General features: G+C 45.6%; 3 protein-coding genes across 4 annotated transcripts in view; 1 reads left to right on the top strand and 2 right to left on the bottom strand.

Annotated features, from left to right (window-relative positions):
• The window catches only part of LOC140422513 (uncharacterized), a 35106-nt gene extending 31188 nt beyond the window's left edge, over nt 1-3918 (bottom strand). For both annotated transcript variants that reach the window (XM_072507526.1, XM_072507525.1), the window contains exon 1: nt 3586-3918. The gene's annotated coding sequence lies outside the window, so the exon portion shown is untranslated. The remainder of the gene's footprint in view (nt 1-3585) is intronic.
• The window catches only part of LOC140418066 (uncharacterized), a 182863-nt gene that overhangs the window by 156812 nt on the left and 9053 nt on the right, over nt 1-16998 (top strand).
• Nucleotides 7467-15083, bottom strand: LOC140422511 (uncharacterized). The gene is made up of 2 exons (XM_072507521.1): nt 14791-15083; nt 7467-13727 (listed from the first exon to the last, which is right to left on the bottom strand). The coding sequence occupies exon 2, from the start codon at nt 13402-13404 to the stop codon at nt 12199-12201; it is 1206 nt and encodes a 401-aa protein (XP_072363622.1). The 5' UTR covers nt 13405-13727; nt 14791-15083; the 3' UTR covers nt 7467-12198.

Genomic DNA, 16998 nt, shown 5'->3' with positions numbered 1-16998 from the left:
CTCCATGAGGGAGTGAGGATTTCCTTCTTCCAGGACTTTTCGGCAGCCGCACAAACGGAGCATCGAGGCTTCGATTGAAGGGGACTCAACGCTGCGGGAGTGAATTATGTCGTGGCAACTGCCTGGCCCAAGACCATAAGAAACTACAGAGAGTCATGAACGCAGACCAGTCCATCACGCGAACCCGCTTCTCATCCACTGTCTCGGTCTCCAACTCCCTCTGCCTTGGGAAAGCGGGCAGCATAATCAAAGATCTGTCCCACCACGGTAATTCTCTCTTCCAACCTCTTCCATCGGGCGGTAGATACAAAAGTCTGAGAACACGCACTAGCATATTCAAAAGCTGCTTCTTCCCGCTGTTACCAGACTCCTGAATGAATCTCTTATGGACTGAACTGATCTCTCCACACATCTTCTCTACTGAGTAGCATTACACTCCGTATGCTTCACCCGATGTCAAAGCCTATGTATTTACATTGTGTATCTAACGTCTGTTCTTTTTAAGTATGGAATGATCTGTCTGGACTGTACGCAGTACAATACCTTTCACTGTACCTCATACACATGACAATAAACTTAAATTCAAAACCCAAATCCAAATGTGCGAGTGGGTCTGGAGCGATATTTCTCTTCCCTGAAGCACCAGGAGGCCTCAGAAAGTCAATGTGAGGCTCTTAATGCTGCCCTTTTTAGGAAAGAGGTGACAAACGCCATGAAGGAGCTGCAGCCGGGTAAAGCCCTGGGACCGGATGGCTGTGGCTGTCAGTTTTATCGGGGGTTTGAGGATTTGTTGTTGGACCCGTTGGTATATATGTGTTGTCACTCTTTTGACTCTGGGATGCTGCCACCGACTCTTTGTGAGGCGAATATCTCTTTGATTCCGAAGGCGGACAAGGATGCAGAGGAGTGGGCCTCTTATCGCCCAATCTCTCTTTTGAATGTTGACTAGAAACTGCTATCTAAAGTTTTGGCGATAAGGCTGGAGGACATCCTTTTGACAATCATGCGGGAGGACCAGACTAGGTTTATAAGATTTTCCAGTAACAATGTTAGAAGGTTGCTGAATGTGATTCAGGCTTTTCAGAAATATGCATTGGATGGGCTGGTGATCTCCTTCGATGCAGAGAAAGTTTTTGCTCGAGTTGAGTGGAATTATCTGGTGTATCCGCTGTGAGGCTTCGGGTTGGGTGAGGATTATATTGAGTGGAATGAATAGTTAGATCACAGACCGGCAGTGTTGAGGGGTAAGCCCCCTCCTCTTGCCAAGTTCTCCTTCAGATGGTCCCCCCCCCCTCGGGATTTAAATATCTGGGAATGTCAATGCCCCCCCCCTCTTTTAGACAGCTATAAGGGGTCAACTTTACACAGCTGATGGTGACTATTAGGTGGGATCTTGCCCGGTGGTCGGCTCTTCCGATTTCATGGTGAGGGAGGATTGCCTTCATTAAAATGAATGCATTGCCCAGACTGTTGTACCCTCTGCAGATGCTGCCTATACTGCTGTCGACCAGAGTCGTTAAGGAAATTAATGGAACGATTAGTACATTTATCTGGAATAAAAAGAAACCTCGCCTCAAGTTGTTCAGTTCCAATCATCAGGAGCTCAGGGAGGGTTGGATCTTCCAAATATCAGGCTCTATTAATTGGCCTCTCGTCTAAGGTTAATAAGGGATTGGGTTAGGATGGACCCAACATCCATCAAGCCTGATATAGAAGCAAGCCAGTCAGTTCTCCCTCTATCCAAAACTAGCTTGGCTGATTTTGGAATGCATTCCCATGGAATTTTTAATGTCTCAACTTCATTTTAAGTATGAACTAAATTATGAGACCCCTGTCTCAAATACATAGGCTCCAATTTGGCTGACTTAGTCCTCCTGGGCTTTCCATGAGTGAATTCAATTCAACTGAGGTCAGTGGGGCACAGTGGTTAGAAATGCTGCATCACAGTGCCAGGGACCAGGTTGAATTCCAGCCTTGGCTGGTTGTCTGTGTGGAGTTTGCACATTCTCCCTGTATCCTTGCGTTTCCTCGTTTTCCTCCTACAGACCAAAGATGTGCAGCTAAAGTGGATTGGTCACGCTAAATTTTGGGCAGCACAAGTGATTAGCACTGTGGCTTCACAGCGCCAGAGTCCCAGGTTCGATTCCCCGCTGGGTCACTGCCTGTGCGGAGTCTGCACGTTCTCCCCGTGTCTGCGTGGGTTTCCTCCCACAGTCCAAAGACGTGCAGGTTAGGTGGATTGGCCGTGCTAAATTGCCCTTAGTGTCCAAAAAGGTTCGGAGGGGTTATTGGGTTACGGGGATAAGGTGGAAGTGAGGGCTTAAGTGGGTCATTGCAGACTCGATGGGCCGAATGGCATCTTTCTGCACTGTATGTTCGGTGTTCTAAATTGCCTCTTAGTGTCCGAAGATGTTCGGTTCGGTGTGTTGACCATGATCAATGCACGGGGTTATGGGGATAGGGCAGGGAGTGGGCCTCAGTGGAGTGCTCATTGGAGATCAGTGCAGACATGAAGAGCCGAATGTCCTCCTTCTGCACTTTTGGAGTTCTATGTCATCTGTGTCATGTTATTCATTTTAGTTTGATTATACTGTTAGTCTGTTTTGTAATATTTTGGGGTGTGCAACCTGCATTGTTATCCTTCTGTTTTCTATAATCTTACCCTCTTTCCCCACTCATTGTGTTAACCTGTTAACTAGTTCAATTGATCTGGCATTTCATCTCGAGGCTCTGGCCCCTCAAATATCCTGCTGTGAATTAATTCTGCCATGTGTTGCTTATATCTATGTCAGCAATATCTCTTGTTCTGCTCTGTACCAGTTTTTATGTTACTCTGTCGCATTCATTGTTTAAAAAAATGGCAAAAAAACGTAACAAAAATATTAAAAATCTGTCTGACTCATCCGTGAGTATATTCAATGACCCTCGGCCTCCACTGGTCCCTGTGGAAGAGAAATCCTGAGACCAACAACCCTCTAAGGGAAGAGATGGCTGGAAATATATAACGTAGCTACAGCACAATATTACACAACTGGAAATAATAATAAATGTGCTTCATTACAGAATCATAAATAATATATCTAATATGCACCATTGGAGTATCACTGTCCGATGTTAATTTACTATCCCTTTAAATGTCAGCCATCTCCTAGGGAAGCCAGCCCTTTAATTCACAGAATCATAGAATTTACAGTGCAGAAGGCCATTCGGCCCATAAAGTCTGCAGCCTCTTGGAAAGAGCACCGTTCTTAAGCCCACACCTCCACCCTATCCCTGCAACCCAGTAACCCCAACTAACCTTTTGGACACCCAGATAAATTAAACAAAAGAACCATGTAACCATCACAGCCCATCTTCAATTGTGAACATTAAAAGAGACCATACGTTTAGTCAGACAAATAAATGTGTCAAGCTGAGGGAACAAAGGATTTCAATGTCTTTAAGAGAGAGAGAGACCTGGGCCAAGCTTTCCAGAGTCTGCACCCTCCCTGGATTCACTTCCTTTCCCTTCAGTTGCTGCAAGTCACCAATTGAAGGCCGGAATGAGAAAATAAATAGAAAGGGGGTGAAAAGAGTTTTACTCACAGATGTTGGAGACGGGGAACTTTCAGTCTGTGTGAAGCTCAATCTTCATTCGCCAGAGGAGCAGCGCTTTTCTGGGCAGGAATGAGATCAACAAGCTCATTGTCCAACTTCCGCAGTCAGACAATGGGGAGCTATGATTGGCTGGAGGAGAATAGTGCTTCCGGTCCTCCCAATTTCCCAATTGGTCAATCCCCCGCAGACAGACAATGAGGGGCGGAACCCCACGTGGGGGTGGGAGAGACTTTGCCCTCCAGCCGCGCTGAGCTGTTGTCCAATGGGAAAGGCTGGAAGACCCGGACACACAATGGTCAGTGCGCCGGCTTTGTCCCGGTCCCAGCCTCACCATCGCACATGCGCATTCCTCCCGAATGCCTGTGCACGCCTGTCAAAGTCATGCACATGCGCAGTTTTGATTCATAGCTTCCGACCAATGGGAAGAATTGGAGGACTGAAAGGACGCTGGTCCTTCAGCCAATCAAAGCGTGGTCTTGGTTGTCTTTGATCATCAAGTTATTTTGTGTTTTTTAACCATGTTCTGTTTCATTAATAAACTTTTATAAGTAAAAATATTTGATTTTTCTGGCCTTTTCATGATTAGATTGATGCACTTTAGGGAAAGTGGGTGAGAGGGGTTGACAGGCTCTTTAACAGAAAGTGAGTCCCTCTGAGGTAATTGGCAAAGGAGCCAGAGGGGGAGATGAGATTTAATTTTATTTTTTGACACAGCGAGTTGTTCTACGTGCTGAGGGACGCACTCAAGCTTGGGGCAGCTGCCACCAAGGTGCAATGGGGAATGACCACTGTGTAAGGTCTTACCAGCAAATGTACACCGAGGGGCGGGTAACAGTGTAAACCCCCCCTCGGTCTGGACCACCAACACTCCAATGTATAAAAGAAACATGACAATGTAAATGTTTAAGAAGGAATTGTAACGTAAAGAGCGATATGTGTGTAATGTTATCAAAATTGAATGGAAGAAAGTCAAAGGAATGTGTAACTCTGATGGAAATGTACAGTCAAGACAATTCGAAATGTTCTGTAATGTTTATGATAGATTTTATGAATAAAGTATATTTTTTTGGAGAAAAAAATCTGTCTGAAAGCAGATTCAATAGTATCTTTCCCAACATTTGAAAGGGAAGAATATGCAGGGCTAAGGGGAAAGAACAGAGGAGTTGAATGAATCAGAAACCTTTCAAAGAGATAGCAGGGACACAATGGGCTGAATGAGGTCCTGCAGCCTGATCCTGAATCTGAGCCTCCTGCTTTTGTGCAGATTGAAAGGGACAGATTTCATTGCAGCCTCTTCCCTGTATATGTATTTAATGAAATGGCTTTCTCTTTAGCTCTGAGTGACGGATACAATTTGTTGGAGACCCATTTCCAGCACCTTCCTGTCTCTCTATTAGTGCGACACCCATGGCAGTTTCCCAACTGGGGCACAGCGCCCATTATTCTCAGCTAAATTCAGCCCATTGCCTGTCTGTCATTGACACGACCAATAGACAGAAAGGTGCCCGAGGCTCAAATGGGAAGTCGAGACTTGTGTCTCTAAACTTTTTTTCAACACTTCAACATTTGTCAGTCAAATCCATGTTATTTATACTGGGGTTTGTAATATTAGATTTAGGCAATGGAGGCAAAGTGGGATGTGGTATTAAAGGGTAACTTTCCCTTTCTAACTTTGAATTGTCTCGTGTAAGGTGTGGCTCAGTGGGCAGCTCTCATCTGTGAGTCAGAAGGTTCTGGGTTCGAATCCCACTCCAGGACCCTGAGGACAAAATCCAATGTTCCTTGTCCCAGGATTCCGTGACTGCTGCACTGTCAGAACAGCCACCTTTCAAATAAGATGTTCGACTGAGGCCTGGTCTGTCCCTTTCAGGTGGATGTAAAAGATCTTTGAATAAGGGCAGGGGACTTGTCCCTGGAGGCCTTGCCAATATTTATCCCTCAATCAACATCACTAAAAACAGATCATCTGCTCATTATCACATTGCTGTGTGTGGGATCTTGTGTGTAAATTGGCTGCTGTGTTTCCTACATTACAACAGTGACTACACTTCAAAAGTATTTCATTGGCTGTAAAGCACATTGGGAGCATCCTGTGGTTGTGAAAGGTGCTATAAATGCAAGTTTTTAAATCAAAGGTTTATGTTATCTGATCTTGTTATCTGGAAAATGATTCCAGCCACCCCCAACTTACCATTTAATAAAATAACCAATTAAGGCAAAATCTGGATTTAAGAAGTTTATTCAATAAAAAAAGGTTTACTGAACAACTTTAAGACATTGACCTTTACAACTTCATGTGGGTGATCAGTCTGTAGAAGCGTAACCCTCTCTGGCTCCTTTGACAGTAATTCTTGTGGCATTCAGCCTTGGGAGTCAGGCTCCTTCTTTGACAGTAATTTCCTTGGAACTCGGCCTCGGGAATCTTCAGTACTTGGCCAGCAAGGAAGACCTTCAGAACCTCTACTTTTATCCCCAAAGTGGCCATTACCTCACGTCAGAGTTGGGTCTAAAGAACAAAGAACAAAGAAATGTACAGCACAGGAACAGGCCCTTCGGCCCTCCAAGCCCGTGCCGACCATACTGCCCGACTAAACTACAATCTGTTGTAACATAATTGGTCAATTTGGTCACTAGATTAATTTAATTGGATCCCCAATTACTGACACCACCTTCTCTCTATCTTAGACAGGAATACAATAGAACTGTTTCATACTATCCCTTTATCTGATTCTATACAATACCTTATTCAGGCAGTTTCAAATGTTGAGGCTAATCAGAGCTTGAAGGTCTCTCTTGCCAGTACATTTATCCTCATTGCATTCTTTACATACACAGCAATTAAGCATTTAACAGCAAATACAACTCAGTCTTTTATTATAACTATCGATTAATTATTGATTCATTAATTGTAACTCAATTAAGGCTCATTACTTATATCATCTGTTGTTGACTGGTAGCTAATTAATACAGTAATCTTTAATAGAGTTGATTAATACAAGATACATTGGTTCAAAGAGACAATTTTGTGAAAAACATTCACTTTATTTCTTCTTAACTTTGACAGGATTGAATAATGAGTCTTGAGTCAGACTTTGTCAGTCTATGATGCCCTGTAGCTTTACAAAATTCTGGTAAAATTTGTTAGTTTAAACATTTTCCATTAGTTCAGCTGTTTCTGGAAACATTTTGGGTCAAACAGTATTATTTTTCAAATAAAGGTCCAGTCACATGTTAGAGTTTAACATGGCTTCCTGAGTCCATCCAATCCCTTATAAGATTTCAAATGTTGAGGCTAATCAGAGTTTGAAGGTCTCTCTTGCCAGTACATTTTTCCTCACTGCACATTCTTTATACACAGCAATTAAGTGTTTACTATTTTACAGCAAATAAAACTCAGTCTTTCATTATAACTACTGATTCATTATTGATTCATTATTAAGGCTCATTACTTATTCAGTCATCTGTTACTGACTGATAGCTAATTAAAACAATAATTTCGAATGAATACATTTGGTTAATACAAGATACACTGTGGAAGACACTGGTCTGGATTCTCCATTTGGGTGACTAAGTCCCCACGTTGGCGTGAAAACGGTGGTGTTTCACGCCAGGAAAACTGGTGCAAAATGGGCACCGATTTGCCGTTTTGCTGGGGACTAGCAGGGAGGTAGCGTAGAGCTCCCAGCTCCAGCTGCTGAAACGGCCCTGAGCATTTCCGGATCCGTCGTCGCGCATCCTGCCGCGGCCGCGCCGTGCTTCATGGCAGACTCAGCCTGCGGACCCGGACCGCAAAAATAGTACCCCTTTTTGGCCGCTCACGCACCCTGGACCGCCTGCCCCAGTGTCCCCAACCCCAAATGAACCCCCCCCCCCCCGTGGATCGGCCCTCCCCCGATTGTAGCGGCACCGGACTGAGTCCACAGCCGCCACGCTGAGTTCACGACAGGTGAGACCATGAGAGTCCCACGCCGTTGGGAACTTGGCCTGTCGGGGATGGAGCGTCGTGGGGCGGGGCGGGGCTCAGGCAATGGCCTGAGGCCGTGGATACATGGCGTGGCATACTCCTAGAGTACCCCGCTTTTCAGGGGGTGGAGCATCGCGAAAGCGGTGCCGCCCCCGAATTTGGCGTGATCAGGGATTCTCCGCCGCCTCGCCAAACGCGATCTTTGTGTCGGGGAGTGGGGAACCCAGCCCACTATCTTCCTTTCTTCCTAACCTAGATTGGATTGAACAATGAGTCTGAGACTTGAGCCAGACTTTGGCAGTATATGATGCCCTGTAGCTTTACAAAATTCTGGAACAATTTGTTACTTTACATAATTTCTGCTCATTCAGCAGTTTCTGGAAACATTTTGGTTTGTACAGTCTTAATTTTTAAAATAATGGTTCAGTCACATGTTAAGAGTTTAACAGGCCCTCCTTGACCTTGTTACTTATATCAGTGAAGATGGAAGAGTGATTGATTTAAAAACTAAATATTATGACTGAGACATACCCAGAATTCCCGACATTACAACAGTGACTATGTTTCAAAAGTAATTCATTGGCTGTTAAACCCTTCAGGAGATCCTGTGGTCATGAAAGGTGATATAGAAATGCAATTTGTTTTTAGAACTAGTCCCCAAGCTTGGGTATATCACACTCATGAAGATCATTCATAAACGCTGAATCTTGATTTTGTGTAACAACCATGCCTTCCACTCCAATTGAAAGCCACTGTAAAAATTCAAACACAGCATATTGTGAAATTATTAGATTTAAACCAGAATGCGTTGTTGTGATTTGGGGTTCACTGCCTGACAATGGTGCAGGATGTAAATGCAACTGTAACTTTCAAAAGGGAACTGGACAGATTCTGCAGGTAAAGAAACTTGCAGGGTGATGGGACTAATAGATAGTTCCCTCAAAGAGCTAGCATGGGAACGATGGATGAAATGGCCTCCTTATTTTCCCTCTGAGCCTCGATTGCATTTGAAGAAAGTGGTAACTACCTGGAACCCATTTCCTATGGTGGGGGTTTAAACAGAGATTTTGTTTTATATATAGAAATTTACAGTGTAAATTCTTTTTTTTTCCCAATTAAGGAGCAATTTAGCGTGGCCAATTCACCTACCGTTCACCCCTAGGAAGAAGCAGAAATGATGGTATGTTTCCAAAAGGAATTTGAATGGGTACTTGAGGGAAATAACCCGAAAGAGAACCGGGATAGAACTGGGAAATGGTTTGATCTACAAGTTGTGAATCTTTGGAATTCTCTACCCCAGAGGGCTGTGGGAGCTCAGTCATTGAGTGTGTTTAAGACAGAGACTGACAGATTTCTAAATAACAATAACACAAAGGGATATGGGGATAGTGTGGGGAAAAAGGCATTGAAGTGGATGATCAGCCATGATCGTACTGAATGGTGGAGCAGGCTCGATGGGCTGAATGGCCAACTCCTGCTCCCATGTTCCAATGATACAAAGATAGGAAGGAAAGTAAATTGTGAAGAGGACCTAAGGAGGTTAAAAAGTATATGTTAAATGAGTGGGATAAGACCTGGGAAATGCAGTATAATGTGGAAAAATGTGAAATTGCCCATTTTGGCAGGAAGAATAAAAAAGTTTATTATCTAAATGGTGAGAGATTGCAGAGCTCTGAGACTCAGAGGGATCTGGGTGTCCAAGAGCATGAATCACAAAAGGCGAGCATACAAGTACAGCAAGTAATTAGGAAAGCTAATAGAATGTCATTGTTTATTGGGAGGGGAATTGAATACAAAAGTAGGGAGGTTATGCTTCAGTTATACAGGACATTGGTGAGACCACATCTGGAGCACTGTGTACAGTATTGCTCTCATTTAAGGAATGATGTAAATGTGTTGGAAGCAGTTCAGAGAAGGTTTACTGGATTCATACCTGGAATTGGAGGCTGGTCTTATGAGGAATGATTGGACAGGCTGGGCTTGTGTCTTATGAGGAATGATTAGATCGGCTGGGCTTGTGTCCGATGGAGTTTAGGTGACTTGATTGAACCGTGTAAGATCCTGAGGGGCCTTGACAGGGTGGATGTGGAAAGGATGTTTCCTCTTGTGGGAGAATCTAGAAATTAGAGACCCTTTAAAAGTACCAACTTGGCTATTTAAGGTAGAGGAGAACTCTTTTCTCTCAGACGATTGGGAGTCTTTGGAACTCTTCCTCAAAGGGCAGTGGAAGCAGAGTCTTTGAATATTTTGAAGGCAGAGCTGAATAGATTCTTGTTAAGCAAGTGGGTGAAAGGACATCGGGAGGGTAGGTGGGGGTAAGACCAGAATAATACCCCAAGAAATAAGAACAGGAAGAGGCTGATTGGCCTTTAAATAGGATCATGGCTGATCCGACATTTCTCACATCCACTTCTCTGCCCTTTCCCCATAAGCCTAGATTCCCTGACTGATCAAGAATCTATCTCAGCCTTAAATATACACAAGGACTCTGCGCCCCCCCCCCCCCCCAGCTCTCTCAGTTCCAAAGACTCACAACCCTCAAAAGAAATTCCTCCTCATCTGTTTTAAATTGACACCTCTTTATTCTGAGACGATACCCTCTGGTCCTAGACTCTCCCACGAGGGGAAACATCCTCTCAGCATTTACCCTGTGAAGCTCCTTAAGAATCCTGTATGTTTCAATGAGATCACCTCCCATTGTTCTAAATTCCAATGAGTAGAGTCCCAACCTGTTTAACCTTTGCTCATAAGACAAATAAGATTATTATCCCTCCATTCCAGGGATCATCTTAGTGAACCTTCTCCAATGAAATAACATCTTTCCTTAAATAAGGGGACCAAAACTGCTCTCAGTTCTCCAGATGTGGTCTCACCAGCACCTTGTACAGCTGCAGCAAGACTTCCCGACTCTTATACTCCAACCACCTTGGAATCAGGGCCAACATTCCATTAGCCTTCCTGATTACCTGCTGCACCTGTCTGCTACCTTTCTGTGTTTCGTGCACAAGTTCCCCCAAGTCCCTTTATGTTGCAGCTTTCTGCATTTAAATAATACTGTTCTTTTGTTCTCCCTTCCAAAACAAACTTCACATTTTCCCACATTATGCTCCATGTGGCAACTTTTTGTCCACTTACTTAACCTCCCAATGTCTCTTTGCAAACTGTTATATCCCCCTTGCAATTTGCCTTTCCACCTGTTTTGTGTCGTCTGCAAATTTGGGCACAGTACGTTCGCTTCCTTCCTCCAAGTCATTAATACAAATTGTACACAGTTGCGATCCCAGGAATGATCCCTGTGGAAACCCACTGGTTACAGGTCACCAACCTGAAAAAGAACCCCTTATCCCCACTCGCTGTTTCCTGCTCATTAGCCAATTCTCTATCCATGCCAAAATACTACTTCCAACACAATGGGTTCTTATCTCATGACTTAATGTTTTGTGAGGTACCTTGTCAAAGGCCTTCTGGAAGTTTAAATACAACACATCTACTGATCCCCCTCTATCCACTCTGGTTTAGACAGCGTTGAAAAGCTTTGATAAATTAGTCAGACATGGTTTCCCTTTCATAAAGCCATGGTAACCACCAAAGGACATCTTCGTGGCAAACTGGCATGCATTGGGGTGTTCCAAACAGAAAGAGGTACTAAAAATCTTCCAACTCCCAAACACCCTTTGACTCTGTGATCCTCATGAAATATGAAACCAGTTGATTGTTAAAGAACATCAGCCCACTGGAGACAAAGTCGTGAGACCAGCCAGCCCAGCGAAAATAAACTTTCCAATCATCCCCATTGACCAACTGTCAGATTGAATAAAATGTCGTCCTGTGTGTAATTGAAGCAGAAACAATAACAGCAGAATCTAACTTCTGTAATCAATTGTGAACTTGTTGGTGTCTCAGCAGGTGCACTCCAGAAGGAGGCCATTTAGCCCGTCAAGTGTGCACTGACCCTCCTACCTAGGCCCATACCCCCAAGCTATCCCTGTAACCCAATAATCCACCTAACCTTTTGGACACTAAGAGGCAATTTAGAATGGCCAATTCACCTAACATGCACATCTTTGGACAGTGAGAGGAAACCAGAGCATCCGGAGGAAACCCACACACACACGGGGAGGACGTGCAGACTTTGTAGACTGTCACCCAAGGGAGCCCAGTTTCCTGGCGCTGTGAGGAAACAGTGATACCCACTGTGCCACCGTAGCCCATACTCATTGCAAATTGGCATGTATTGGGGTGTTCCAAGCAGAATTGGGAGCTAAATGACTTTTAACTGCCAAACACCCTTTCACTCGGTGGTCCGCATGAAATCCGAAACCACGTATTCTCAACAAGACGCAAAGAGCATCAACCCACTGAAGATAAAGTCGCGAGAGTGGCCTGTCCAGCAGAAAGAAACCCTCCGACCATCATCATTGACCAACTGACAGCATGAATTAAATGGAGTCCTGGATGGGATTGACAGCAAAAACAATCACAGCAGAAGCTAATCCCTGTAAACACTGAAATTGTTGTTTCAGCAGGTGTGATGAAACACAAAATCTGCTCCCACATTGAGAGCAAATGAATGGCCTCTCCCCAGTGTGAACTCGCCAGTGGATCCGCAGGTGGGATGGATCACTGAATGCCTTCCCCTAATCAGAACAGGTGAATGGCCTCTCCCCAGTGTGAATTTGCTGATGTTTCTGCATTGTGGATGAATGTCTGAATCCCTTCCCACACTGAGAGCAGGTGAACGGCCTCTCCCCAGTGTGAACTCGCTGGTGTGTCTGCAAGGTGGATAACTGAGTGAATCCCTTCCCACACTGAGTGCAGGTGAACGGCCTCTCCCCAGTGTGAACTCGCTGGTGTGTCTTCAGGTTTGATTGGTGAGTGAATCCCTTCCCACACTGAGAGCAGGTGAACGGCCTCTCCCCTGTGTGAACTCGCTGGTGCGTCTGCAAAATGTCTAACCTATTGAATCCCTTCCCACACTGAAAGCAGATGAATGGCCTCTCCCCAGTGTGAACTCGCTGGTGTGACCTCAGGCTGGATAACTCAGTGAATCCCTTCTCACACTGAGAGCAGATGAACGGCTTCTCCCCTGTGTGAACTCGCTGGTGTGTCCGCAGACTGCTTAACCGAGTGAATCCTTTCCCACACTGAGAGCAGGTGAATGGCCTCTCCCCGGAGTGAATTCGATGATGTCTCTGCAGGGTGGATGAGTCACTGAATCCTTTCCCACATTGAGAGCAGGTGAACGGCTTCTCCCCAGTGTGAACTCGCTGGTGTGACTTCAGGCTGGATAACTCAGTGAATCCCTTCCCACACTGAGAGCAAATGAATGGCCTCTCCCCAGTGTGAACTCGCTGGTGTCTCTGGAGGGTGGATGAACAACTGAATTCTTTCCCACACTGAGAGCAGATGAACAGCCTTTCCCCAGTGTGAACGCGCCGATGTGACTTCAGGTGGGATTGCTGAGTGAATCCCTTCCCACACTGAGAGCAAATGAACGGCCTCTCCCCAGTGTGAACTCGCTGATGTTTCCGCAGGGTGGATGAATCACTGAATCCCTTCCCACACTGAGAGCAGGTAAACGGCCTTTCCCCAGTGTGAATTCGCTGGTGTGATTGCAGGGTGGACGAATGTCTGAATCCCTTCCCACACTGACAGCAGGTGAATGGCCTCTCCCCAGTGTGAACTCTCTGGTGTGACTGCAGGCTGGATAACTGGGTGAATCCCTTCTCACACTGTGAACAGATGAACGGCCTCGCCCCAGTGTGAATGTGTCGATGAATCTCCAGCTTAGATGGGGCTCTGAATCCCTTCCCACAGTCTGCACATTTCCATGGTTTCTCCATGGTGCTGGTATTCTTGTGTGTCTCCAGGCTGGATAATCAGTTGAAGCCTGATTCGCACACAGAACCCGTGTACAGTCTCTCCCCGCTGTGAATAGTGCAATGATTTTTTTCAGGCTGTGTAACTGGTTAAAGCTCTTTCCACAGTCAGTGCACTGGAACATTCGGGTGTGCGGCGGTGCTTTTCCAGGCACACTGATGTTCAGGCAAACATTTATCCTTCAAGATTCAAAGGCCGATGATATTCTGGTCCCAATGAATTGAGAGACTCTGTCAGAGACGTGACGTTTGAGATTTGTGTGTGTAATTCCTCCTCTTCTAATATCCTGTAAAACAATTTACAAAGTTATCACTGTCAGTACAGGATAGAAATTCAGAAGAGATATTTTTAATTGCCCTGGAGCATTCTTTCCTCTCTCATTCCCCAAAAGTTGTAAATCTCCCTCCATTCTCACTCTGCTGTATCTAATATCCGCCCTCCCAATTCTCCTGAAGGTGCTGATTCAGACGGATTGACAGATCCATGCTCACTGCTTCCTGTCCTGGACAGAGGCCTGAAAATCTTGATGCAGGCTGCCAGATATATGTCTATATTCCTGGACAAAAATGTAAATTATACAGACTGGATTCATTTCCATTCCCTTCCTTTTAGCCAGACAAATAAATGTGTCAAGCTGAGGGAGCAAAGGATGTCAATGTCTTTAAGAGAGAGAGACCTGGGCCAAGCTTTGCAGAGTCGGCACCCTCCCTGGATTCATTTCCTTTCCCTTCAGTTGCTGCAAGTGACCAATTGAAGGTCAGAATGAGAAATGGAAAGGGGGAGAAAAGAAAGTGTTTTACTCACAGATGTTGGAGACAGGAGGAAGTTTCCGTTTGCGTGAGCGCAATCGCCATTCTCACAAAGCCCGCGCTCTGATTGGCTGGAGATACAGAGTCCTTCCGGTCCTCCCACCCGTCCCATTGGTCAACACGTTGGCGTGAAGGTCAGGGGGTGGGCACACACCCGCACATGCGCGGTTACCCCTCTCCCTTGGACATGCGCAGTCCCAGCCCGCGCGGTATCGCCTCAAATGCCAAGCAGCCTGACGGGAGATCCCTCGGATATGCAATGAGGACTGCAATTTTGTTTCCGCCCCTCTCCAAGTCAGCCCAGCTTTTCGATCTTATTAATGAAACCTGTTTAAGTCAGAACCCCCTGCAGACAAATTGATCATGACTGCCTTCTTGGATGGTCTACATATCCCAACTGTTGGAAGTGGGCAAGAACTTTGAATTGGATTCCCCATTACACCAGGACGAGATTTTAAAATGTATTGGCCTGATGCAAGGCCCCGGGTCCTGATGGCTTCCCGGTCGAATTTTACAAAAGATTCTCAGAATAGCTCATACCTTAAATATTGGATATGTTTAATGACTGACTATCTCAGAGTTCATTGTCTCCGACCCTCACAGAAGCCTCGATTTCTTTGCTCCTTAACGGGGACAAGGATGAAATGGAAAGGGGGAGACATTGATTTCCTCCCAGATGTTGCCCAGAGGAGGCGGTTTCAGTCGGAAACTCATTGTCCAACCTCCACATTGTGACGTCACAATAAAGCCCTGCCTAATCAGCCAATAGGATTCACTCTCCTCCGCGGTGACGTCTCCCGGCTCCAGTGCGCAGGCCCGGCGCGGAGACAAGGGAGCCCCGACCCCACCCGTTGTTTCCCCCTCCACGTCCTCCAGACAAGGTTTCCAGGCAACCGGCTGACGGCTCCGGCCAGAGCGAGAAGATTTTGACCAATGGGAAATTGAGAGGACCGGAAGGACTTTTCTCCGTCAGCCAATCAGAGCTCCCCATTGTCTGACTGCGGAAATTGGACAATGAGCTTGTTGACCTGATTCCAGCCCAGAAAAGCTGCTGCTGCTCTTAGATTGATCTTCACACAGACTGAAACTTCCCCGTCTCCAACATCTGTGAGTAAAACACTTTCTTTTCTCCCCCTTTCCATTTCTTTTCTCATTCTGACCTTCAATTGGTCACTTGCAGCAACTGAAGTGAAAGGAAGTGAATCCAGGGAGGGTGCAGACTCTGGAAAGGTTGCCATGATGTGGAGATGCCGGCATTGGACTGGGGTGAGATCAGTAAGAAGTCTTACAACACCAGGTTAAAGTCCAACAGGTTTGTTTCAATCACTAGCTTTCGGAGCACTGCTCCTTCCTCAGGTGAATGAAGAGGTATGTTCCAGAAACATCGATATAGACAGATTCAAAGATGCCAGACAATGCTTGGAATGCGAGCATTAGCAGGTGATTAAATCTTTACAGATCCAGAGATGGGGTAACCCCAGGTTAAAGAGGTGTGAATTGTGTCAAGCCAGGACAGTTGGTAGGATTTCGCAGGCCAGATGGTGGGGGATGAATGTAATGCGACATGAATCCCAGGTCCCGGTTGAGGCCGCACTTGTGTGCGGAACTTGGCTATAAGTTCCGCCTTGGAGAACGCTTACCCAGAGATCAGAGGCTGAATGCCCTTGACTGCTGAAGTGTTCCCCGACTGGAAGGGAACATTCCTGCCTGGTGATTGTCGCGCGATGTCCGTTCATTCGTTGTCACAGCATCTGCATGGTCTCGCCAATGTACCACGCTTCGGGACATCCTTTCAAAGGTTCAACAAAGGTTGACCCAGGTCTCTCTCTCTCTCTTAAAGACATTGACATCCTTTGCTCCCTCAGCTTGTTACATTTATTTGTCTGGTTAAAAGGATGGTCTCTTTCCCAATGTTCACAATTAAAGGGCTGCTTTCCCCAGGAGATGGCTGACATTTAAGGGACAGTAAATTAATATCAGACAGAGAAATGTCTAGTGTTGCTATATGTTACAGATTAGACATTATTTATGGTTCTGTAATAAAGAACATTTATTATTTCTAGTCTTGCAATAATGTACTGTTGCTACATTATATATTTCCAATCATCTCTTCCCGCAGAGAGTTTTCTAGCCCTTATACCATTTGTGAGCATTGTTGCTGCAAATCTGAGATATAACAATTGAATCCATTCAATATAATCCTCACCCAACCCGAAGCCTCGCAGCGGATACACCAGATAATTCCACTCGACTCGAGCAAAAGCTTTCTCTGCATCGAAGGAGATCACCAGCCCATCCAATGCATATTTCTGAAAAGCCTGAATCACCTTCCAGCATTGTTACTGGAAACTCTTCCCTTATAAACCCAGTCTGGTCCTCCCACATGAATGTAGGAAGGATGTCCTCCAGCCTTCCCGCCAAAACTTTAGACAACGGTTTCAGGTCCACATTCAAAAGAGAGATTGGGTGATAAGAGGCCCACTCCTCTGGGTCCTTGCCCGTCTTCAGAATCAAAGAGATATTAGTCTCATAAAGTGTCAGTGGCAGCATCTCCGAGTTAAAAGAGTGATGGCATACACAGCAACGTGTCCATCAACAAATTCCCTACAAAACTCACACCCACAGCCATCCGGTCCCGGGGCTTTACCCGGCTGCAGCTCCTTCATGGCTTTTGACACCTCTTCCCTAGAAAGGGGAGCATTAAGAGCCTCGCGCTGGCTTTCTGAGGCCTCCAGAAGCTTCAAGGAA

Source organism: Scyliorhinus torazame, chromosome 5 (genome assembly GCF_047496885.1).
Source record: "Scyliorhinus torazame isolate Kashiwa2021f chromosome 5, sScyTor2.1, whole genome shotgun sequence".
In the NCBI taxonomy this organism is placed as follows: Eukaryota; Metazoa; Chordata; class Chondrichthyes; order Carcharhiniformes; family Scyliorhinidae; genus Scyliorhinus; species Scyliorhinus torazame.
The sequence above is the reverse complement of the archived record's forward strand: the minus strand, read 5'-3'. Positions and strand labels throughout refer to the sequence as shown.

Excerpts from the sequence above, each read along its gene's own strand:
- LOC140422511 (XM_072507521.1), bottom strand. The coding sequence starts at position 13,404 with ATGGAGAAACCATGGAAATGTGCAGACTGTGGGAAGGGATTCAGAGCC.